The following is a 27218-nucleotide window of genomic DNA, read 5'->3' on the forward strand; positions in this document are numbered from 1 at the left end:
ACAGGCAGCCCTCACAGGCCCCAAGGCTCTGTAGCTGACCACAGGCAGCCCTCACAGGCCCCAAGGCTCTGTAGCTGACCACAGGCAGCCCTCACAGGCCCCAAGGCTCTGTAGCTGACCACAGGCAGCCAGGGTGTGTGTGTTATGTATGTACATGTGTCTGTGTGTGTGTGTGTGTGCGCGAGTGTGTCAAAACGTCAGCCGTATTCAGCTCCTAAGGAGGCCCTCTGGGAGCAAAGTGGCTGGCTGCCATGGTGACCGGTAAGCTGTGATCGCACGTCTCCCCCTTAATATTAGTCTATTGTTACACACGCACGTGCACACAGACACGCACACACACCTAATGAAGAGGCCATGACAGGCCTTACATACAGTGAGTGACAGCAGATTGCCAGCTCCTCTCTCGTCTGACGTGTCTGTGTGTGTCAGTTTGTGTGGTGTGTGTGTGTTTGTGTGAGTGCGTCTGCTAGACCAGGTGATAGTGATATGGCCTACTACCACCTTCCCTTAAGAGATAGCATGCAGTGTCAGCACAACTATTGAGGCCAGGCGTACAAGGTGATTTTTCAGTTCAACAAAAACATGAATATAGGTCGTTACTAATGGCTTTTGGCACCATACTCTAGACACAGTATCTTACTAAATATGAATATTACATCTTATTAATACAAATCTAGAATACACTCCTCAATCCATTTCAATGTCAATAGGAGGCTATTTGAGCTCCAACAGTACCAGGAAAGACCAGAGGAATTCACAGAAATACACACAAGCATGACTTCCTTCCTTCAGCTTGTGTGTGGGGGTACTGAGCACCCAACAATACACAATATTCTCCTTACATCTCATCCATCAGCATCAGTGTTGACAGTGATAGCGTGTGTGTGTGTGTGTGTGTGTGTGTGTGTGTGGGGCCAAGGTGAGGATGGACAAATGAGAGAGCTGATGGAGGAGAGATCAGAGTAATTATATGGGATTAATACAGTGATTCTAGAACATAGATGAAAAGTGTGTGTGTACGGTGTTAGTGTGTAAACAGAGCATAAAACAATGAACAGTCACATCAAACAAGAGATTAATTGAAGCCAAGCTTATCGCTTTTCTGATTATCGCGAGGTAATTCTGATGACTTTTCAAAATGTGTACAATCAACAGAATTTTTAGTCCGGCATGTTCTATTCTCGTTCAGTTCTAGCCAAAGGTTTTATTTTAAAACTGGGCTAACGGTAAATGTCGCAATGTCCCGAAAATAATTGACTAAAATGGATGACACTGTCAGTGTTGAAAAGCCAAATATACATCTGGTACCAAATGCTAGGGGTTAAAATAACTAACATGTATTAATGTGTCACCAAGATGTTATGGCCCATAATGTGTCACCAAGATGTTCGACACCGTAATATTTTGAAAGGTTAAAATGAATCAATCAAATGTATTTATAAAGCCCTTTTTACATGAGCAGATGTCACAAAGTGCTTGTACAAACAAAAATAACTTCATATGTCACGAGGTACTATGGGTCATTTTGACACCAAAATATAAAACGCAAAGTGTTAGTCCAATGTTTCACAAGCCGAAATAAAAGATCCCAGAAATCTCCCATACGCACAACAAGTTTATTTCTCAAATTTTGTGCACAAATTTCTTTACATCCCTGTTAGTGAGCACTTATCCTTTGCCAAGATAATCCATCCACCTGACAGGTGTAGCATACCAAGAAGCTGATTAAACGGCATGATCATTACACAGGTGCACCTTGTGCTGGGGACAATAAAAGGCCACTCTAAAAAGTATTGTCACACAACACTGCAGATGTTTAAAGTTTTGTGGGAGCGTGCAATTGGCATGCTGACTGCAGAAATGTCCAGCAGAGCTGTTGCCAGAGAATTGAATGTTCATTTCTCTACCATAAGACGCGTCCTACGTTGTCTTAGCGTTTTAGAGAATTTGGCAATTCGTCCAACGGGCCTGAAACGCAGACCACGCGTAACCATGGCAGGACCTCCACATCTGGCTTCTTCACCTGCGGGATCATCTGAGATCAGCCACCCGGACAGCTGATGAAACTGTGGGTTTGCACAACCAAAGAATTTCTGCACAAACTATCAGAAACCGTCTCAGGGAAGCTTATGTGAGTGTTCGTCGTCCTAACCAGGGTCTTGACCTGACTGCAGTTCAGCATCTTAACTGACTTTAGTGGGCAAATGCTCACCTTCAATGGCTTAAACATGTTTAAGACAAGGGAAGGAACCTTAATGAATAAAGTCAAGGTCACCATTAGAGGGAGACATCATTTGGATATCCTAGTTACCTTGGGATGGGGTGAATCGTTAGGACTTAGTATTTATCAAACATATGGTAATAAGTACATAATAAGCATGTTATGACAGGTCTTTAATATTTAACCCTATTCATAATGCAAACGCTTCCAAGATGGACTATAAAGTTCTATTCTATTCTGTCTTCTGTCGCATCTTTTGGACAGTGCCATATTTATCCTGCAACAAGGGCAGCAGTCGTTAGCCTGTTTACATGCAACCTAAACCTCCCAATGTGAAGTCTCTAGTCTAGTGTAACAACCAGGAGACTGGGAATGCCAACCCCATGCCAAGTAGCCTCTGTCCGGGCACAGCAGCGGGCAAAAGGGGGGCAAGTACCGGTAGGCTACCAATCCATTCCAGGATATGACATCACTGTCTGGAAAGGGATTATATGTACCACTGAGTTTAGCTATTAAAACCTTCCGCCCACTCTAGACACGTACATGTAACAAGTCTGGAATGAGGTGAGGCTTGGGGAGCGTCTCAAATGGCACCCTATTCCCTATTTAGTGCACTACTTTTGACCAGGACCCATAGGGCTCTGGTCAAAAGTAGTGCACTAGGTAGGGAATAGGGTGCCATTTCGGATGCAGGCTTGGTGTGCAATGAATATGCCCTGTGGGTCGTGAACTGTCAAACAGTCGGCCCCTGGCCATGACCTTCCCTTACCGCAAGAGGAGCACACACGGTTCTCTTGACTGTCAACAGAATAAGAGACTGTGACTCAGGATCCAGAACCTCCATCTTAAAACAGAGACAAGAGAGAGATCCAAATCCAGGACTGAGAGCATTGTGATATCAAACACTTATTTCATGTTAGATAAGTAATGATTCATTTAGGTTCATTTAAAGTTTTTCCATCAGCTGGCAAGCCAACAACAAGAAGAAATAGAAATAGTAGCTATCATTATAACTAGGCCTTGGGTAGGTATCATTATAACTCAAAGCAAACCACAGGGTGGAATTGGAGTCATATAATCAACATGGTTACAATCATTGGAGACCTATTTGTGCTCCAATACTGTAGTCATGGTGACAGACCAAAGCACCACAACAAATGTCCTACTGGGGATCTACTTCCATGGCAGAGCGCTCCATCGTGTCTTTATGGAGATGAACTGGTGAGACGGTGAGGCTATAAGGTTGCATCCCAAACTACACCCAATTCCCTATATAGTGTCCTTGTCAAAAGTAGTGCACTATATAGGGAGTAGGGTGCCATTTGGGACGCTCCAGGTTACTTTTACTCTAGCTAACAAGTGAGTGAGTGAGTGAGTGAGAACGCTATGCTAAAAATGATATAGGAGTGGGTCAGAGGCACTAGAAGTGCTAACAGTCCATTAAAAGCTGTAATATATAATTATCATTGAAAGCAAGTCTAAGAAGCGGTAGATGTTCTATGTGCGCTATTTCTATGCTTCCCATGCTTAAGTTTAGTTTTTGCGTGTTTTACTTTTGGTTTTGTACACCAGCTGAAAGTACAATATTTTTGGTTATGGAAAATATATTTCACAGTGGGGTGGCAGGTAGCCTAGTGGTTAGAGCATTGGACTAGTAACCGAAAGGTTGCAAGATCGAATCCCTGAGCTGACAAGGTAAAAATCGGTCGTTCTGACCCTGAACAAGGCAGTTAACCCACTGTTCCTAGGCAGTCATTGAAAATAAGAATTTGCTCTTAACTGATTTGCCTAGTTAAATAAAGGAAAAAATATATATTTCACAGTGGTTTAGATGGTACAAAGATTGTGACAAAACCACCAAGTACAAACTGAAATTAAGCGAACTATTAGAATTTTAGCAACCAGGAAATGGCAGAGCGATTTCTGCATAGGGCACCTTTAAAGGAGTATTTGCAGTGTTATGTTTATAGTCTATGGGTCAGAGGGTGAATGTGATGTTCTAGAAGGAATGGGTGACCCATGTTAAGCTAACAGTCCAAGTGGTGGGCTACCAGGCAACAGGCATCTCCATGGAGCCACACATACAAACATTGATGCACACACACGTACACACTGACACTGACACTGACACACACACACAGGCAGTAAACGTAGAGGACAAAACTCCCAGTCACTCTACAGGGGGCTTGAAACAGACCAAACATTAAATGAGAACCTACACATCCAACTCAGTGTGTGTGTGCCCAACATATAGGGATTCAAAAGGAAATGAACGTCCTTTCAACTAATCCAGTATTACACCACAGTCACTTATTAGCCAGGATTTGATCACCATAGAAAGGATACATGGTTGAAAGGTGAGCTCTGTTTCTGACTGGGAAAGGATGAAGCTACCCTGTGGTACCCACGGTGTGTATGTGACGGAGAACAAGTAGACACTGGACTTATTACAAAGCATGACTCACTTAAGAAGGTTGCGTGAGGAAGAGAGAGAAGTACTGTGCAGGGTAGCACATAGCCTGCCTATCACAGGCTGTGTAGTGGTAAACATCAGTCACTGTGGTAATGTTTCTCCTCTGTAGTGTCAAGGTCTTTGGCATCAGGGGTGGACTGGGAACAGAAATCGTCCCTAGCATTTCTAACACACCGGCCCATATTTTTACTTGATACCCCCATACCGGCCCATTTTTATCCTCGAGGCCGCCACACTAGGCTTGGGCGATATACCGTTTATACCGTATACCGGAGTATTTGGAAATACTGGCTGTGCTATACCACTGCAAGAAACCTAAGATGTGTCAAATAAATGATATCCAGCTCAGGGCTCCAGCTATGCATTTGGTTTGCTAACTTGCTAGATGTCAAGATCAAGCTTCTTGGTTACAGCAGAGCCATTCAATCCCCTCCTGGGTCAAGATCCCTGTTGCCTAAATTGTTTTGTGCGTACCCAGTATGGTACAGAAACGGAAACCAGCCCATTTGTCCCTTGAGGGCACCGACAGGCCCACTGGGCTAAAAATGGACCAGCCCATCTGGCATTTGCCCGTAATGCCAGATGGCCAGTCCACCCCTGTTTGGCATCCTTCATCATCATATACATTATGGCCTCTGAGCCATCACCATCGATGAGCGAAATCATTGTGAAAATATCAGATGTATGCTACTGGTCACGGTCTTGAACACATAACTAGGTATATGTGAAGGATGAAACCTGTTTAGGGTACATTTCAAAGGAGAAAAGGCCGAATGAGGGTCTGTGCCAAGGCTTATGAACTTACTATAGAGTTCAGCAGGTACACTTGCATTCAATTTGCCTCAAAGTACCTGGTGAAGGCGGTAAAGTTGACGCGACTACAGTTTACAGTATCAGCCAAACAGGAAGTTAACAGGAAGTGATGCCATAAAATGTCATGGGGGGTGCCTGACAGGAGGGTGACTCATAGATCAGGTGTCAGAGCAGAATGATCCGGTTCAACCAGAAATTCCACTAAGAACCTTGTTCGTCTGATCTCACTGTATGGCAAGGTGTCAAAACCAGAACGATCCGGTTCCATTAAGAACCATGTTGGTCTGATGTCACTGTATGACAGGGTGTCAAAGCAGTTCATGATGGGTATATGTTTTGGTGAATATTTCCATCAAGTAGAGGTGTGACAATTGAGTGGATTGTCAAACTATGTTGGGAATCTGGTTCCGCACTATAGATGTTGTAACATGAAATGTTCTGTTATATGATAGATTTGTGTACCTATTTCTTCAGATACTTTGTCAATACAGTGATGCATCAATATCCAGATGTATGAAACAATGGGATGTACTGTATGACAATTGATCTCATTTGAGATGTTAAATTGTACAATTTCAGGAGTACAGTGTGTAGGCCCGTTGGAGAGGTCAATATCCAGAATGACCAGCGTGGTGACAATAAACAAAAAGGTGTCAGTCTCAACCAGGGTTGACAGAGATCCCTTCTCACTACTATACAAATCAGGGAAATGTTTTGGTTTTTACAGCTTTACGGGAAGTCTTGCTGGACCAGAGACCACGCGCTCACACTGCCACCATCATAACAACGACAGCTTGCATGTGCACAGCATGCCCCCTCCCTCCCCTCCTCTTTCTGGTGGGCCTATTGTTTCCTATGTTAATGCATTGAGATGGCATGAAATGCAGCGGATAGGCCCCATGACCCCACATCTCCATAATAACATCCTGTCGACCTCTTTTCTCAGGACAAAAACAAGACCAGGACCTACCTTATGTAGAAAGGAGATATGGGTCTGCTGTCTTCCTCTTGGGAGCTGAAATGCAAAAACAACAAAACAGTTAGGTTAGCCACTGTGGGGTGAGAGTGATGCAATATTACATATGAAGCACACTTTTTTCTCCTCCCTTTCTCTGCACCTCAGTGGTTTTTTTAGGGGACAGAATGTCCTTTTGTCTCTGGAACAATAGCCACCTAATGCTCCAGTCAGTTCAGTACATTTTGTTAAAGCTTGTCTCTGGGAATTATTAAAGCGACAGTTGAAGGGCCGTGTGTGCCCTCCTCTGGTATAGCTCTGCCGGGGCCTGGGCCAATAGTTACACATGACAGAAATGATGCAACAAGAACGGGAAATTCTTAATGTGGAGATTGCTTAACATGTACATATCCTGAAAAATACTTTAACCTGCCGAGGGCCTTACTACCCTAAACATCACATAGCCTACAGAAGCATGTGTGATTAACATAGTGTATCAAATTGCTGCAAAAAGGCCTAAATATTGCCACGGAAAGGGTTACATAGCCTTCATAAGGAAGCCAAACCTCAATCACCAGTGCCATTTTCTCATAACCATGGGGTACAGTACATGAAAGTTGGCAATTGTGCCAATAAACAACAGCTAATACTGTCTAATCATGGGTTGTAAATAGGGTTAGACACTTTTGAAATTAAACAATAGACTCACTAATACACACAAGACTGAATTGTGGTTAAATGGGCCATGGAGAAAATATTTGGACTGTGTTTTTGGGTACGTGCAGTAGCTCCAGTAGTCTAACGGTAAGGAGGGTGTGAGTATGTCACCGTCTAGGGCTGAGAGGGGAGAACATACCACTGGTTTAGCTGCCCGGGGTGTAAAGGCCGAACACCGTACCAAGTTCAAAACAGAGGATTTAGGTTTCAGTTTGTCGGGAACCCGAAATGGGCCGAAGTTCATTCAACTTCAAAAGCTTACCATATCACATGATCTGGCCTCTATCTTGAAGAATTCTGAATGAGTGTGTGTATGTGAGATTTTTTTCTTCCCTTACCTCCTCTAATACAACCTACGTACATAGTCTATGAAATCCCCCTTCCGGATCAAGGTACCAAGAGCACCTCACAACAGCATTTCACAATTTGTACGTATTGCTAGTGGAAGCCAGCCGAGAAATGTTTCCCTATACTTAGGCCGTGTTAAACAGTCTGGCAAGCGTATTAAAATAATGTGTGCCGTCACGAATTGTTGCAAACGGAAATCCTGCTTACCCACTAACTTACTTAAGGAATAACAAGTGGCTCTGTTGAGGAGACTTAATCCTCGCAGAGGTGACAGAAAACTAGCAAACAACTTGGCCAGGCTGGAAACACTCCACCATTTTGTAGACAAATAAATCATCTTTATTTAATACAACACATTTTTACCATAGTGCTCTATTGACCAGGTTGTTTAAATAATGGTTTCTCAATACCCTATACCAGTATAAGGACAATTTGTTTGACACTACCATTTTCACATTTGACCCATTGGTCATATTCAAGCTCACAGAATTAATTTCAGGTTCATAGCCTTGCATTATTATATGGATGTGACTACTAGCCTGGAATCTAAACTTTGGTTGAAACTGAGCCATATTCCGTTTGGGTTCCAGTCCAGGTGACTCCATGTCCAAAAGGAGGATCTTACTGGAGTATACGTTCTCCTGATTGGAGGTCAGTGTTCCAGCCCTCCTCCCCTTCTCCTCTGCGCCCGCCAGGCTTCTTCCACACTACTTTAATAAGGACGATAAACCAGAGCCTGCTTCACGGTCCATTCTTAGAATGTTTGGAGAATAGAACCTGCAGTGTACCAAACCTAAAAAGCTTGGACCGGTTACCTACTTGAGCCCCTATTGGTGTACACTCTTTTAACCCAAGTTACAGACGGTACATTCCACCATAGACCAAGGTGTTAAGGGAATGCTACCATAAACCCATCACGCTTCAGAGATTACCACATTTTTGCCAAAGGGGCAATGGGGGAACATGCTGGAACTGTGGAGAGAAAAGTAGCCAATTGTGAATGAGCAATATGGTTTGTAGGCAGCTTTCCTTCTCAACCAGTAAATCAGTTTTCAATGCATTTCTAGCATAATTCTAGATTAATGAAAGGGAACAGCTGGAGAGAGCACAGTGATATGCTCATATGATCATCCAGATTCATTATGTTGAGAGGTACCAATGACCTTGACCTGTAGTTGTACTGTAATTGACCAGTGTCAGCTCTTCACGTTGACATTATGGCCATAAACCAGGTCAACGGGGTTAAATCACCATGGCAGCAGGAACATGGCGACTTCCTCTTACTAAGCTACACTGAACAAAAATATAAAACGCAACATGCAACAATTTCAACGATTTTACTGAGTTACAGTTCATATAAGGAAATCAGTTCATTGAAATAAATTAGGCCATTACTATGTTGGTCACAGATACCTTTAAAAAAAGGTAGGGGCGTGGATCAGAAAACCAGTCAGTATCTGGTGTGACCACCATTTGCCTCATGCAGCGCGACACATCTCCTTCGGATAGAGTTGATCAGGCTGTTGATTGTGGCCTGTGGAATGTTGTCCCACTCCTCTTCAATGGCTGTGCAAAGTTGTTGGATATTGGCGGGAATTGGAACACGCCGTCATACCCATCGATCCAGAGCATCCCAAACATGCTCAATGAGTGACATGTCTTGTGTGTATGCAATTCAGCTTTCATGAACTGTGTACAGATCTTTGATAAATGGGTCTGTGCATTATCATGCTGAAACATGAGGTGATGGTGGCAGATGAATGGCATGACAATGGGCCACAGGTTCTCGTCACCGTATCTCTGTGTATTCAAATTCCCATTGATAAAATGCAATCGTGTTTGTTGTCCGTAGCTTGTCTGCCCATACTATAACCCCACCGCCACCATGGGGCACTCTGTTCACAGTGTTGACATCAGCAAACCGCTCACCAACATGATGCCATACACGCTGATGTGATGGGCTGGCGTGGATAGACGTGGTCTGCGATTGTGAGGCCGGTTGGACGTACTGCCAAAATTCTCTAAAATGACGTTGGAGATGGCGTATGGTAGAGAAATTAACATTGAATACTCTGGCAACAGCTCTGGTGGACATTCCTGCAGTCAGCATGCCAACATGCATGTGTGAGACATCTGTGGCATTGTGCATGTCTATAATGATCATGCTGTTTAATCAGCTTCTTGATATGCCACACCTGTCAGGCGGATGGATTATCCTGGCAAAGGAGAAATGCTCACTAACAGGGATGTAAACAAACTGGTGCACAAAATCTGAGAGAAATAAGCTTTTTGTGCATATGACAAATTTCAAGGATATTTTATTTCAGCTCATGAAACATGGGACCAAAACTTTCCATGTTGCGTTTATATTTTTGTTCAGAGTAAATAGTAAATAATCAACACCAAAACACCAGCTGATAGCCTACTTGTAATAGCAGAAAATGGCCATCACATCGAGCGAAGGGTCAATGACAAACTTGGAAGTCAAACATGGCAGAAACCATGGCAACTAGCGTCTTCTTGACTAGTGCCATTGTAGTCTCATCTCTTCCTATACATTTCCAAACCCCCCTCCTAACCTATAGGCCGGTTCAGCAGCCAATAACATTTGAGCCAAGTCTCTGACCCTCTTCTCCTATTGGCTGCTCAGGAGCCAATGACACCTGTTTGAATCAGAATTGATATCCTCTCTCTCTTTTTCTGCAGATGGGGACCATTGTAGGAGTATCCTATAGGTTAGAGTGGTTGAGGACAGAACAGGTGCCAGCTACTAGGGTTTTCCCTCCTTAAATCCAAGCAGACTTGTTGGATGAGGCTCCCTGTTGGCCAACAATAACCTCCCCAGAGTGTCTGACACTCACACCAGTCCGTTACATTCCTCACCCAACCCCTCACACACACACACACACACACCCCAACCCGCTTTCAATGGATTTCTTTCTAAGAAAGATAATGGGTCACAAGTCAGTGAACCATGGCAACTACATAAAACAACCAGCATGTGCATGTAGCCTGTATCTAGAAGAGACCCTATGAGTGCCTACGTGATGTGACAGGTAGCCTAGCAGTTAAGAGCATTGGGCCAGTAACTGAAAGGTGGCTTTTTTTCAATCCCAGAGCCAACTAGGGGTGGGGAGTTCACATGCCTTTACTATGCTGGCTTGTGCTTCTGATTTGAGACATGAGGATGAATTGATAGGAGCCTTTGTAATGATGAAGCATCCATCCCGGTTGCTAGACAGGATCAATGTCTAAACCGTGCACAGACAGTGGGCAAACATTTCTTCACAGTCTCCTAGTGTTACCACGAGTTGATCTCTGATGATGCAATACCTCTATGTAGTATCCTAGTGTTCTCTGATGATGATGCAATACCTCTATGTCATATCCTAGGAAACCCACTGTAGTCTACTCTCAATGAGATGTGTGGCTGGTTTGTAGAAACGCAGGCAGGTACAATGTTAAACATACACATGTGGAGTTTGCATAGCAGTGCCACCGGCAAACTGGTATTTTCCAAACCGGTGAGAGGCTGACATGTAAAGTGAAGCCCTTATTCATGGCTCAAAACCTGCTTATATGCCGGTCATCTAAGCTGACAGGTGGAAAACGTAGCACAGTGAAGTGCAGACTAATCATCTGAATCAATTGATGGAAAATGTGTAATTGTAGTTCTTTTTTAAAGGGGAGATCTAATAAAGACTAGCATAGAAGGATGAAGAACAGAAGTAAAGAGGGGACAGAGAAGTAGAGGAGGGACCCAATAGGAGATATTCTAGCCCAGGGGTTACAATTTGACCCCAGAGAAATCTCAACTGATAACCTAAGTACGTATCTTCCAATGGCCTAGATCTCACAGCTCGAGATTTAACAAAATGCAGTTCAACACCACTAGCATTCTACCCATCTCTCAGTTGAAATCCAGTTTGATCCAGTTTGTCCCTGCTTAGTGCTGGATGCTGTACTGACACAGATACTAGCCTGACACATACCTATGGAAAGTAAGGGCAGCTTAATTGCACATGTATTTATATACAGTATTTATATACAGTTGTACATCCTATACTCCACTGAAAACATGAGGCAACTAGTAGGCTTTGGGTTCCTAGGCAGTAACGTATGAGTTTCCAAATAGGTCTGGCAATACTTCGCTAGCTATACCAGTCTGCTGAACTTTAGCTAAAAGGTCCGTCACATCATGTGACAGCAGCAATAGCAACACTGTACCAGTCAGCTATTAGCATAGCTACTAGCCTATTAGCATCCCAACAAGAGACAGGGTTGCTTATAAAGGCTACGAGGGTCTCCCTGTCACGCGATCCCCAAATCGGCCATCCGATACCCCAGACTAGGGTATTTTTACGGTATAATCCTTTAAGCCTCCGATAGATGTACTGTCCCTATGAAGTGCATGACGAGGAAAGCAGTTGCCACTCAATGGGAAAGCACCTGTTGCTATTGCTAGGGATAATTAGGTAATGATATTTATTTGACATTTATTTAGATGAAAATCTCTTTAGATGCACAATGTCATCTTCAAGAGTGTCCAAATGAAAATTAACTAAAACAAACCATACTTAGTAACAATAATAATATGGCAACTACTGTCCTTTAACAATAACATTGAAATAATAATAATAAATAATAATAGCAAAAAAAGCCCTGTAGAAAGTCCCATTTTACAACCTAAAAAGGAATAGTGTTGATTTGTCATAGGTTATCTGTCAAACATTTTACTAAAGTTGTGTCTTGTTGATACAAAAAAAAAAAAACACACTGTACAGTTGAAGTCGGAAGTTGACATACACTTACAGTGGGGAGAACAAGTATTTGATACACTGCCGATTTTGCAGGTTTTCCTACTTACAAAGCATGTAGAGGTCTGTCATTTTTATCATAGGTACACTTCAACTGTGAGAGACGGAATCTAGAGACAAAAATCCAGAAAATCACATTGTATGACTTTTAAGTAATTAATTTGCATTTTATTGCAAGACATAAGTATTTGATCACCTACCAACCAGTAAGAATTCCGGCTCTCACAGACCTGTTAGTTTTACACTGCCGTGCTACCTGTCCCAGACCTGCTGTTTTCAACTCTCTAAAGAGAGCAGAAGTGGTAGAGATACTCTTAATGATCGGCTATAAAAAGCCAACTGACATTTACTCCTGAGGTGCTGCACCCTCGACAACTACTGTGATTATTATTATTTGACCATGCTGGTCATTTATGAACATTTGAACATCTTGGCCATGTTCTGTTATAATCTCCACCCGGCACAGCCAGAAGAGGATTGGCCACCCCTCATAGCCTGGTTCCTCTCTAGGTTTCATCCTAGGTTTTGGTCTTTCTAGGGAGTTTTTCCTAGCCACGGTGCTTCTACACCTGCATTGCTTGCTGTTTGGGGTTTTAGGCTGGGTTTCTGTACAGCACTTTGAGATATCAGCTGATGTACGAAGGGCTATATAAATAAATTTGATTTGATTTTAATTTGACTGCCTTTAAACAGCTTGAAAAATTCCAGAAAATTATGTCATGGCTTTAGAAGCTTCTGATAGGCTAATTGACATCATTTGAGTCAATTGGAGGTGTACCTGTGGATGTATTTCAAGGCCTACCTTCAACCTCAGTGCCTCTTTGCTTGACATCATGGGAAAATCAAAAGAAATCAGCCAAGACCTCAGAAAAAACATTTGTAGACATCCACAAGTCTGGTTCATCCTTGGGAGCAATTTCCAAATGCCTGAAGGTACCACGTTCATCTGCACAAACAATAGCAAGCAAGTATAAACACCATGGGACCACGCAGCCGTAACACCGCTCAGGAAGGAGACGCGCTCTGTCTCCTAGAGATGAACATACCTTGGTGTGCGAAAAATGCAAATCAATCCCAGAACAACGGCAAAGGACCTTGTGAAGATGCTGGAGGAAACCGGTGCAAAAGTATCTATATCCACAGTAAAACGAGTCCTATATTGACATAAACTGAAAGGCCGCTCAGCAAGAAAGAAGCCCAAAAGAAACTCCAAAACCGCCATAAAAAAGCCAGACTACAGTTTGCAATCATACTTTTTGGAGGAATGTCCTCTGGTCTGATGAAACAAAAATAAAACTGTTTGGCCATAATGACCATCGTTATGTTTGGAGGAAAAAGGGGGAGGCTTGTAAGCCGAAGAACACCATCCCAACCGTGAAGCACGGGGGTGGCAGCATCATGTTGTGGGGGTGCTTTGCTTCAGGAGGGACTGGTGCACTTCACAAAATAGATGGCATCATGAGGCAGGAAAATGATGTGGATATATTGAAGCAACATCTCAAGACATCAGTCAGGAAGTTAAAAGCAAATGGGTCTTCCAAATGGGTCTTCCAAATGGGCAAAATTGACCCAAGTTAAACAATTTAAAGGCAATGCTACCAAATACTAGTTGAGTATGTAAACTTCTGACCCACTGGGAATGTGATGAAAGAAATAAAAGCTGAAATAAATCATTCGCGCTACTACTATTCTGACATTTCACATTTTTAAAATAAAGTGGTGATCCTAACTGACCTAAGACAGGGAATTTCTATTAGGAATAAAAGTCAGGAATTGTGAAAATGGAGTTTAAATGTATTTGGCTAAGGTCTATGTAAACTTCCGACTTCAACTGTATATACACTTCTTCTATTAAGGAGTATTGGGGGTATGGCCAGGCACTCCTAATGCATGTTTTCAAAGACAGTTTCAGGCTTTACCTGAAGGTATTTTTAGACAATATTATCTTATCTATTTAAAGGCAGTAAAAGACACAAAAAATACTGCAAAGTCCACCACTTCCACATATGCATTTATACTGTATGTGCGTGTGTTTGCGTGCATGCACACGTGTGCTCGTCTCCAGATCAACTACTAGAGAGCTGTACTACACAAGCTGTAACACAGCCTCGTATCGGTTCAGTTTAGCATCCGTTAGCTTCTACCTACTATTTTGTTTGCTTAGCATACATGTTCTATTTGCTCCTGCGAGATGAGCTCTGCTTTCATTTTCCTAGCTGATACTTAGTATTGAATATCTAGTGAGAACATGCATTTCTTACAAGCCCTGTGTCAGAGGTCCTCTTCCAAGTAACACCACACAACATGAAGCCTGTATTCAGCAGTTACCAGTTTCCACTGAGCCATTTATTAATTGTGAATAAACATTGAATAAATATATATTTGGCCTCCTGAGTGGCGCAGTGGTCTAAGGCACTGCATCTCAGTGTTAAAGGCGTCACTACAGACCCTGGGTAGATTCCAGGCTGTATCGCAAACGGCCGTGATTGGGAGTCCCATAGGGAGGCGAACAATTGTCCCAGCGTAGTCCGGGTTAGGGTGTGGCCGGGGTAGGGTGTGGCCGTCATTGTAAATAAGAATTGGTTCTTAACTGACTAGCCTAGTTAAATAAAAAGGTTAAATAAGCAATTCCTATTAAAACAAACTTGATTTTACGCATGCCCAATATGACCAGGCCAATATTTTGTCTTTTCCATTAACAACTACCTACAGGAAGCTTATTGTTTGATTGATTGACTAAGCCCTCCACAGACAAAAGCTCCATCTTAAATCTTACATCATAGTGACTGCATGCCATGCACTGAGGACAAGGCTATCTTGTTAAAGAGCAACTGAACACTGGGTGTGCTAGCTAGCACTAGGCAAATGCTAACATCAACCCTAAGGAGGCCTCAACAACCAACCAACACAGCTGTACATGTTATTTTGCAGACATGCTATTCCCAGACTGGGGACACTTGATCCAGACAGTGTCCAGTTTCAGCCAACTTATAATAAATATGTTTAGATGCCATTGGGATGCCACAGGAGCCTTGCGACCAAGATCGGCTCCCGGCTTTTTAGATCCCAAATGGCAGCTGGCTGTTCTGAGCTCCGCACAATCACCCTACAATGATGGGAACGTCTCACCAACGCAAACAGTGGTCATAAGATATTTACAACTAGTCTCTCGTACTGTGTTATTACACAGGGTTACTAGGATATACCTCGAAACTCATACTGTACTATTACATACTGAAAATAATAACTATTTCTATAGCGCTTTTCAATACAAGTAACAAAGTGTTTCTCGTCATAAAATAAAGGTACTAGAAAATAAACAAAGACAGGAGGAAGGTGAACGAAACAAGACAGCTAATTTCATTCACACGTTCAAAATCATACATTAAAAGCATCTTTATAAAATTGTGTCTCAAGCAGGGATTTATTAAAAAGAGGCACTGAATCCGCAAGCTTGATCTCGTCTGGCAGACCCTCCCAAAGTCTAGGGGCCCTAATGGAAAATGTTTGGTCTCCTTTCGTTTTCAACCGAGACTTTGGAATGGTCAACAGGTCCCTGCCAGAGGATCTCAGGCTGCGTCCTGGCTCGTAGGGAGATAAAGGATCAGAGATATAGGACGGGACTAAACCGAGCCTTAAACATGATTGCTAGAATCTGGGTTCTAGCAAGGCGGGGGCCAAATAGAATAACATTGGATTTCTTCTCATTGAGCTGGAGAAAATTGTCAGACATCCAACATTTGATGTAATAGTGCATGTATGTATTGTAATAATGTGTAACTCAATGTTTACTAAAATGTGTGCAGATAGATTGATACACTTTTAAGTGACTCCCATAAAATCATAAAACCTGTGTTAGCAAGCTAGGCTATACTTCACAAGTCTTGGCTGACATCCAGGACCTGCAAGCTGTGTTAGCAAGCTAGGCTATACTTCAGAAGTCTTGGCTGACAACCAGGACCTGCAAGCTGTGTTAGCAAACTAGGCTATACTTCACAAGTCTTGGCTGACATCCAGGACCTGCAAGCTGTGTTAGCAAACTAGGCTATACTTCACAAGTCTTGGCTGACATCCAGGACCTGCAAGCTGTGTTAGCAAACTAGGCTATACTTCATAAGTCTTGGCTGACATCCAGGACCTGCAAGCTGTGTTAGCAAACTAGGCTATACTTCAGAAGTCTTGGCTGACATCCAGGACCTGCAAGCTGTGTTAGCAAACTAGGCTATACTTCAGAAGTCTTGGCTGACATCCAGGACCTGCAAGCTGTGTTAGCAAACTAGGCTATACTTCACAAGTCTTGGCTGACATCCAGGACCTGCAAGCTGTGTTAGCAAACTAGGCTATACTTCAGAAGTCTTGGCTGACATCCAGGACCCGCAAGCTGTGTTTCTTCTCTGCTATGAGGCTAGCTTTAATTATTCAGGGAAGAGGTGCTACATGGACTACTGAACCACTAATACCATATGCATTGAAACAGGTAAAAATACTAAAGAGTTTGTTTTATTATAAAAAAATAAGCGTTTTACATACATTTGTCGGCATTCGTAGCATCTTATTATGCATTTAATAAAAATAATCAACTACCTAATATAACCTCTTTCCAAATTCGTGGAATTTTAAAAATCACAGACATGCTATTGTGCTCCTGAATGAATACAAACATCATGAACTACTAACCTGTTAAAGACTACCTATTTGCAACTTTCCACCATACGGCCCCAAAATAACTGTCTGTTACTACACTACACACTGACCTGTTCAGGACCTCCGTGGTCTTGACCGCGCTGACGTCCCAGGCGTCCGTGGCTGGTCCCTGAGGTTCCTGTGGGGTCAGCTCCATTCTCTCAGGTCTGGGGCTCCTCACCTCCGGAGCCAGGGGAACGGGTAGGACCAGGGGCCTCACATAGGGTAGGCCAGGAGAGAGACTGGGAAGGGGCACGGCTCGGAGCACTGTCGCCGTCTCGTGCTTTACTTTCCTCACCTGTGGAAAGAGACAAGGAGAATGAGGGATGGGTGAGGCGGGTGGATTCCCTGTAATACCAGAGCCTCATGTGTAAAGCCAGAGATGTAAACGATACCTGCCTCAGCATACTGTCACAGGGGCAATCAGATCAGCTGTGCTGACCTTTAGTCGGGTAACTACAGAATAAAACATGCATTGGAGGATAGGCTATGTACAGTAGAGACATGGACTGGGTTGTATTCATTTGGGCACACCATAACAAGACATTTGGTGTTCAATGCAAATCGCTTAATGGAAAAGTTTAGATAGTAAGTACCCATTTTGGCCTGTTTGCTTCTGTTTCATGCCTAGTGAATACGACCCTGTGGAAATGAAAAGGGTTAAACTCCTCTTTCTCTTACCGTGCTGACTCCTAGGGGGTATAGCTGGCGGGTGCCTTTCGTATCGATGGTGTACCTAAAGCACCTCATCCGTACCACTGGTATGTCACACCGACCTTTCTTCATGTCGATGGTGTGTGCAACCACTAGGCTATACCGTTTCAGTTCTACAGAGGTGCGCTAGCTACATCTAATGCATATAACTGAGAGGTGTGCATTTGGGGGTAAGAGAAAAGTGTGAGAAAAGAGAAAAGTTCAAATGTTAGCAGTCCACTGTGCTGTATGACTAATGGGTCTGAAGCCTACAGCTCAACTATTGATCAAAGTCACAATAACCAATCCCGGCAGGGTTTGGCTCTGGACAAAAGCCAATGCTAAACCATTTAATGATGAGGAATGGAAGTACTTTATCAGTGAGCCATGTGAGCCACATTTATCAATGGAACATCCAGTCAGGGCTGGAATCGCCATGGAAAAGGTCTAGTAGTTCATGTTTTTCCGTTGCAGAACAGTTTGAAAAGCTTCTAAGCCTAAGGGACTAGATTTTGCACTTCAACGACAGATGTCAGGAGTTAAGTGACGTATTTGGCTTAATGTGGGGGGGCGGTGCTTCCAGAACGACAGAGGGTGGAGAGGGAGGGGGGGTGTTGACCCCTCCACTGCTAGAAACACGACTTCCAATCTCTTAAAGCACCTGTAAAGGCAACACGACCAACACACAACTCATAGCGAAAGACCCCCAGAGACCTGACCACTGCTGCTGAAGATGACTGTAGGCCAACCTCAACCAAGGCTTGATTTTTATGTATACTTGTGTAGGTGTATAGGCCAACGTAGCGTTGACATTGTTTACACTGAGTGAGGATGTGCAACGTTTTGGGGTGTAATGCAAAAGCAATATACCAAGTATTATAAACTGAGTGGTTCGAGCACTGAATGCTAATTGGCTGACAGCATTTATTTTTACTCCTCTAATTACGTTGGTAACCAGTTTATAATAGCAACAAGGCACCTTGAAGGTTTCTGGTATATGGCCAATATACCAATGCTAAGGGCAGGCACTCCGCGTTGCATCATGCTTAAGAACAGCCCTTAGCCATGTTATATTGGTCATATACCACACCTCCTCGTGTAACTAATGACTTTTTCCAGGGAGTAATAAGCCATTTGCTATTGTTGAAAGACGTAATGAGTAACAGCGAATATATTATTTATTTTTTTGTAATGACCCCAACACTGGTGATGTCAGGAAGTGGCCGATCAGGAGAACTATGGGTAAATAAACGCCATTCTGTCACCAAGAAAGACAAACTGGCAGTATGACAATGTGTTAATGACAGACTTTTTAGGCTAAACAGTTTATTATTGTCCAATTGACCAAAGAAGAGGTGACCTCATTTGAAAACAACGGCTTAACAATTACAAGTTGCTGCCAAAAGAAATACCAACAATCTGTGATTTGACGAGGTACACTCCATTCTGGAGTCATTCACAACCACCTGTGAAAACATGCCTTTTAAATCACCAAAACTACCTTTAGTTGTAGAGGCAGAAGCAGCGGTGTTGACAGACCAGTTGTCTAACCTCTTGTTGGAATGAGAGACATACCTGTTAATGTGTTGTAGGCCTTGAGAAGAACAACACCCACTCGGCTGAGCCTCTCATCACAACACAATGATCCAAAAACACAAGCTATTGTTTACAGCAGCAAAAACACCTTCTCCGGTATTTACGTGAAAGAGTGACATTAAAATTCCAATACCGCTGTTACCATAACAACAGAATGTTTGCTTATGTTTTGAAATGTAAATATAAATAAGAGCACAAGCAAAATAGACTACAGCAGTTGAATGATGATGTCACCATGGACTTTTTTTTTTTTAGCTGAGAAAGTCCCAGCTAAAATGGGGAAAGTCATTTGCACTCACGACAGGAGTGTTCACTGTGTTGGGTAACGTGGTACATACAACGACAGGTGAACAGGGTCAGATATACTACATCATAAACATGTTTAGGGCCCTCTGACCAATGGTGGCAATTACTCATCTCACGTTTCCCAACACTAGACCCTCGACAGATAAGCTGAATTTACAGCCAGGCTCTACAGAGATATAAATATATCTAAACTGAGCCTAATTTATGCTAAATGGAAACACTAAGATTCGATTCATCGATTCCATATGTCACAGCCCCTGTCAGTTGCACACAACAGATTTATATAGACATGCCAAACTAGTGTCCACACTAAGGCCCCAAATGTGTGTGTGTGAGTGTGTGCTTACTGCACAATACATACATCTGAATGACTCTCAGCAGAAGAACCGTACCAATGGCTTTTCAACTATAGTTCCCCCTCCCACCATAAAGTCAAACTCCAGTAGCAAGCCAGCTAGCTAAGTTATCTACACGCCATATTGTTAGGTTATATATTTAAACAACACCGTCATCCAAGGCCATCATGGGTAAATATCCCTGATAAGCATGCATTGATTTTATTAGGCTGCAGATTACTGATTGATTATATAGAAAGCCATTTATAAAGGAACCCCATGGTGAATTACAGGATGTGACTGTATTTATTATGTAGTGGGAAGTCATGTGCTTTATGTGACTGTATTTATTATGTAGTGGGAAGTCATGTGCTTTATGTGACTGTATTTATTATGTAGTGGGAAGTCATGTGCTTTATGTGACTGTATTTATTATGTAGTGGGAAGTCATGTGCTTTATGTGACTGTATTTATTATGTAGTGGGAAGTCATGTGCTTTATGTGACTGTATTTATTATGTAGTGGGAAGTCATGTGCTTTATGTGACTGTATTTATTATGTAGTGGGAAGTCATGTGCTTTATGTGACTGTATTTATTATGTAGTGGGAAGTCATGTGCTTTATGTGACTGTATTTATTATGTAGTGGGAAGTCATGTGCTTTATGTCATGTGCTTTATGTGATTTATTATTTCATGTGCTTTATGTGACTGTATTTATTGTAGGGAAGTCATGTGCTTTATGTGACTGTATTTATTATGTTGGGAAGTCATGTGCTTTTACTGTATTTATTATGTAGTGGGAAGTCATGTGCTTTATGTGACTGTATTTTTATGTGAGTCTGCTTTATTTATTTATGTAGTGGGAAGTCATGTGCTTTATGTGACTTATGTAGTGGGAAGTCATGTGCTTTATGTGACTGTATTTATTATGTAGTGGGAAGTCATGTGCTTTATGTGACTGTATTTATTATGTAGTGGGAAGTCATGTGCTTTATGTGACTGTATTTATTATAGTGGGAAGTTGGCTTTAAGTCATGGGAAGTGCTTTATGTGACTGTATTTATTATGTAGTGGGAAGTCATGTGCTTTATGTGACTGTATTTATTTAGTTATGTGCTTTATGTGACTGTATTTATTATGTAGTGGGAAGTCATGTGCTTTATGTGACTGTATTTATTATGTAGTGGGAAGTCATGTGCTTTATGTGACTGTATTTATTATGTAGTGGGAAGTCATGTGCTTTATGTGACTGTATTTATTATGTAGTGGGAAGTCATGTGCTTTATGTGACTGTATTTATTATGCTTTAGTGACTGTATTTATTATGAAGTCATGTGCTTTATGTGACTGTATTTATTATGTAGTGGGAAGTCATGTGCTTTATGTGACTGTATTTATTATGTAGTGGGAAGTCATGTGCTTTATGTGACTGTATTTATTATGTAGTGGGAAGTCATGTGCTTTATGTGACTGTATTTATTATGTAGTGGGAAGTCATGTGCTTTATGTGACTGTATTTATTATGTAGTGGGAAGTCATGTGCTTTATGTGACCGCATCAACATTAAATGAAAAGGTAAATTCCCTTCATTTTCCATCAGCATGAAACTAAAGGGGAGTTCCCGCCATTCTAAATGCCCTTGAATTGTTATATTTACTGTTATCATTTCAATTACAATTGATATTAACACGTTTGTTTTATCCAGGGCCATATTATTTCAAAGGTCAACTGGCGTTCTAACATTTCCTGGAACGCTATCAAAGCTAACTTCCCTGAAATGGCTCAAAATCTAATGAACAGACAAACAAAACCAACGTGTGTGTCAACAACAATATTACCAAGGAGCAACAACAATGTAGTACGCTACATTAGATCCTGCTAGCGATGCTAAATATGAGCCTAATGCACAGGCTCAGTGATTTTACAGACTCATTTAACATGAGATTTGAGTCATTTAGCAGATGCTCTTATCCAGAGCAACTTACAGTAGTGCGTGCATACATTTATCCTTTTTTCATACTGGTCCCCCGTGGGAATCGAACCCACTACCCTGGCGTTGCAAGTGCCATGCTCTACCAACTGAGCAACATGGGTCCTGGGGACTCTGCCAGGGATACGACAACAAAAAACGTCCCTCATCAGCAATAACTTGTCTTATTTTTCATCACACCATGCTACGCTAAACCCATTGTTAGCTCAATCAGCATTTCTCAATCTCTTCTCTGGCTTCTGTCTGGATATTAAAGAATATCCTATGGGCTAACTCTGCTCATTCTTTTATGGCCTTAGACAAACAATACATTCAGCTAGTGTATGTAGGTCTATGAGTCACAACAATAGAATTTGAATTTAATTCCATTCTAAGTCCAGGGTTACAACTTTATGAAATATCTAAGAACGGAAGTCGGTTGGTGAAGGCTATTCGGCTGTCTGCATCACAATGCCACAGGGAGGGCAGGAAGGGCATATAGTCTGCATAGCTCCTGTGTGTTATTGTGAATTAGCCTGATTGTTGTTGTGTTGTGGCTCGTCTGGCTTCCTCTCACTGATTCCCCTTATCAAATCAAGTCATGTGAGCGAGTGGCTTGATCAGAGCCATCACTATCAGAAGCCCAAGACCAGGGCCGGCTCCAGGCATAAGCGTTCGCTTAGGGGCCCGACCTTTACAAAAATGAGTTGGGGTCTCAACTTACTGTTGAGAGTTAGAATACACAAGAATGCAAGTTTGAAATTTGGTTGTGGATCAGCAGTTTCTCTCTTGTTTTGTCAGTCACTCAATCAGCTAACAATTTTTAGATTGTTAAGTTAGTCTAGTCAGTTATCTAAACTTGTATTAATCATGGCCGAATACCGAACGGGCACGCAGAGCCCCCATTGATTTTGTTAGTCACTCTCACATCACAAGTCATGGCAAAATGATTACAACTGCAGATCACTTGCTTTACAACTGCAACATTTTCTCTACACCCCATGGCAAGATGAGTAGGAAATGTACTTTGAAATGCACGTTTTTCTTTCTACCGTCAGGAGGGGGCCCACTAAAATGCCTTGCCCACAACTGACCCTTGATGGGTATAATACAAAGCAGGATCAAGGAGTTAACTTGCCTAAATATTCTGAAATACCCAAAAACACATATTTAAGTTGAACTTTCTAAATGCACCAGAAAATCAATTGTTATTTCTGATTGATTATCAAAGTCATCAAACTGTGCATGTGCATAACGCGCGTACAGACGTGTGTGTGTGTGTGTGTGTGTGTGAGTGTGTGTTTAGGGGAGATGCAAATACAGCCACAACATTAGGTAGTTTATGGCATCAGAGCCCGTATTCACAAAGCCTCTTAGAGTAGGAGTGCTGATCTAGGATCAGTTTGGCCTTTTAGCTCATAATGAATAAGACTATATGGACAGATGGGACCCTTGATCAGCAATCCTACTCTGAACCAGAGCTAACCCACCATATATCAGATATAATCGATAACACATGTCTGTATTGCCATGGTTACGGTGCAATTATAAGGATTGGATGTCTATTTTAGGATAGTGCAATCTAAAGGCAATCAAATAACCATTGTTAATGTTTTTCAGAGAGAACAAGTCAATATTTGAATGTATTCACTGTACCTTCTGTTTCCTTGGAGTTATGATTGGATTGTCATTGGATAGTTCTTTTGATGACTTCGTGTCATCTGGTGGACTGCTGGATGCAGCCTGGAAACAGAGGAATGACAAAGTACATATCATAGAATTCATGTAACATGATGTATTTTTCTGTCAATAACTTATGATCGTTTATGCATCAAGTCACATCCCAGCGCATGTGACTGACGGGGCATTTTCATACATGGGCTACTAACAATATAACTATGGGTTGGGATTAGCCCAATCAAATGCAATGGGACTTTGTGAATATAGGATGATTGCTGCAATAAACAGCTATGAGTGATCACTGTGTATCAGTCATTTCAACACATTGGATACCATATCTGTAGTATCCTCACGCGTTGACCTTGGAGTAGCATGTATCACAGCTGATATCACTATGAAAATATGATGCAGGGACTTGCACATGCATGTGTAGGTGTGACGAAATCTGTTTATTTTCAAAACCATGTCTAATTGACTGTCATGTGACCACATTGTTGGTATTCAAAGTACCATGTTGGGGATTTCTTAGTTAAAAGTACTCTGTAAGGGGAATTCTACATTGTTGAAGAATTCTTAGTTAAAAGTACTCTGTAAGGGGAATTCTACACTGTTGGGGAATTCTAAGAGTGGTAGTTCATGCACGTTAACACCGAGAATCCTACATGTGTACATTGGGCATAGGGAGACAGCCTGCATTCTCATCCTGACACAAACACATACCTAAACCAGTGGAGGCTGCTGAGGGGAGGACGGCTCATAATAATGACTGGAACGGAGCCAATGGAATGGCATCAAACCATTCCACTTATTTCGCTCCAGCCATTACCACCAGCCCGTCCTCCCCAATTAAGGTGCCACCAACCTCCTGTGACCTAAACATTGTGTTCCATGGCAGGTGCACACACACAAACTAAAACAAGTATGCACTAGGCAGGCAGCACGTACTCCTCATACAGATACCTAAACATTGTGTTCCATGGCAGGTGCACACACACAAACTAAAACAAGTATGCACTAGGCAGGCAGCACGTACCCCTCGTACAGATACCTAAACATTGTGTTCCATGGCAGGTGCACACACACAAACTAAAACAAGTATGCACTAGGCAGGCAGCACGTACCCCTCGAACAGATACCTAAACATTGTGTTCCATGGCAGGTGCACACACACAAACTAAAACAAGTATGCACTAGGCAGGCAGCACGTACTCCTCGTACAGATACCTAAACATTTTATTCCAAGGCAGGGACACACAAAACACACACGCACACCTTTTTCTTTCTGGGAACTGGAATAGCTGTCTTTTTTGGTGTCTTTTGAGTGTGTGTGGGAGTGATTGGTGTGGTTCCGAGGGTTTTCGGTGACTCAGTATCTGTCCTATTCACCGGGGTCTCCTTGGCCTCCTGGGAAAAAGACAACAACAAAAAAAGTTTCACACACAATCCACCTATTGACCACTATAGAGAGGCAGGTCCAGAGAGGCAGGTCCAGAGAGGCAGGTCCAGAGGAGCAGAATGAGTTACTGTAGACTTTTATTCCTTTTGTTATTGAAGGTACACCATTGCCTCATCTAATGGTGTGAAATATCATGCCAGCTATACATTCCAGAACAGATTTTAGATTAACATGTCTGTTGGGGTCAAGGGTAGGAATTGGAGAGTGAAAATCATATGACAATGTAAAAATGTCTTCTGACTTAAATTCCCAATGATTTTGCAGTGGTGAGTTCCCAGAGTGATCCTCATAGCAGTGTGTGTTTTACCTCCCTCACAACAGTGTGTTTTACCTCCCTCACAACAGTGTGTTTTACCTCCCTCACAACAGTGTGTTTTACCTCCCTCACAACAGTGTGTTTTACCTCCCTCACAACAGTGTGTCTTACCTCCCTCACAACAGTGTGTCTTACCTCCCTCACAACAGTGTGTCTTACCTCCCTCACAACAGTGTGTCTTACCTCCCTCACAACATGGTGTTCTTACCTCCCTCACAACAGTGTGTTCTACCTCCCTCACAACAGTGTGTTCTACCTCCCTCACAACAGTGTGTTCTACCTCCCTCACAACAGTGTGTTCTACCTCCCTCACAAGTGTCCAGAACAAGTGAGACAGGTAAATTGTGCTGTGCTGTCTGACCCTAACCCAAACCCCTCCACTCAAACACCCCCATGGTCAACTCACACTCCTCTCTTTCTTACAGTAAGAGGACAGGAGCACCTGTATCCATGGCTACGTGCGGAGAAAAGCAATGAGGGGCATGTGGGAGGTCAATGTTCAAAAAGCAGCCTCAGGAGGTGTAGCCCTGCATGTAAGGAGATCCCAATAGGAGCTGGTCAGGCGGAGGGATATCCCACAGGTCAGCAGGCAACTGGGGTCTCGGGTGTTGTGAGGCCCCTAAGGCCTCTGGCTGCTACAGACATTTACAGCACTGGACAGGACTAGAGATATCTTCATGTGAGGCCACCACACGCACACACAACATGCATAGATGCATACACTCATCACTTCCTTTGAGGGCTGACTGACCAAATTACCACTTTGTCCTTTATGTAGAAAGTGATTGAGAAACTCAAAATGGAACTCATGATAAAGTGCTATTCCATGGAATTTAGGTATGTTTGACACATACTCTAAAAATAAAGCATTTATGAAGTCATGTACAGTATGTCTGGGGTAACAGTGTTAGTCGAGTAACCAGACCCTTGTACAGTACCAGTCAAAAGTTTGGACATCTAGTCATTGAAGGGTTTTTCTTTATTTTTACTATTTTCTACATTGTAGAATAATAGTGAAGACATCACAACTATTAAATAACACATGGAATCACATAGTAACTAAAAAAAGTGTTAAACAAATAAAAATATATTATATTTGAGAATCTTCAAAGTAGCCACCCTTTGCCTTGATAACAGCGTTGCATTCTCTCAACCAGCTTCATAAGTAGTCACCTGGAATGCATTTCAATTAACAGGTGTGCCTGGTTAAAAGTTATTTTGTGGAATTTCTTTCCTTTTTTGTGTGTGTGAACTTTACCCCTTTTTTTCTCCCCAATTTCGTGATAGCTACTATCTTGTCTCATCGCTACAACTCCCGTTCGGGCTCGGGAGAGACGAAGGTTGAAAGTCATGCGTCCTCCGATACACAACCCAACCAAGCCGCACTGCTTCTTAACACAGCGCGCATCCAACCCGGAAGCCAGCCGCACCAATGTGTCGGAGGAAACACCGTGCACCTGGCAACCTTGGTTAGCGCGCACTGCGCCCGGCCCGCCACAGGAGTCGCTGGTGCGTGATGAGACAAGGATATCCCTACCGGCCAAGCCCTCCCTAACCCGGACGACACTAGGCCAATTGTGCGTCACCCCACGGACCTCCCGGTCGCGACAGAGCCTGGGCGCGAACCCAGAGTCTCTGGTGGCACAGCTGGCGCTGCAGTACAGCGCCCTTAACCACTGCACCACCCGGGAGAGAATTTCTTTCCTTCTTAATGCGCTTGAGCCAGTCAGTTGTGTTGTGACAAGGTAGGGGTGGTATGCAGAAGATAGCCCTATTTGGTAAAAGACCAAGTCCATATTATGGCAAGAACAGCTCAAATAAGCAAAGAGAAACAAGTGG

At 42.6% G+C, this 27218-nt stretch overlaps 1 protein-coding gene across 1 annotated transcript in view; it reads right to left on the reverse strand.

Annotated features, from left to right (window-relative positions):
• Nucleotides 1–6378: 6378 nt before the first annotated feature.
• LOC112241702 (protein FAM13B-like) overlaps nucleotides 6379–27218 on the reverse strand; it is a gene marked incomplete at its 5' end in the record, with an annotated part of 28885 nt that continues 8045 nt past the window's right edge. The window contains 4 exons of the mRNA XM_042315613.1: nucleotides 6379–6522; nucleotides 17099–17325; nucleotides 23584–23670; nucleotides 24880–25011. Of these exons, the coding sequence (XP_042171547.1) occupies nucleotides 6474–6522; nucleotides 17099–17325; nucleotides 23584–23670; nucleotides 24880–25011 (495 nt within the window). The remainder of the gene's footprint in view (nucleotides 6523–17098; nucleotides 17326–23583; nucleotides 23671–24879; nucleotides 25012–27218) is intronic.

The sequence above is a fragment of the Oncorhynchus tshawytscha genome, unplaced genomic scaffold, assembly GCF_018296145.1.
Source record: "Oncorhynchus tshawytscha isolate Ot180627B unplaced genomic scaffold, Otsh_v2.0 Un_contig_4718_pilon_pilon, whole genome shotgun sequence".
NCBI lineage: Eukaryota > Metazoa > Chordata > Actinopteri > Salmoniformes > Salmonidae > Oncorhynchus > Oncorhynchus tshawytscha.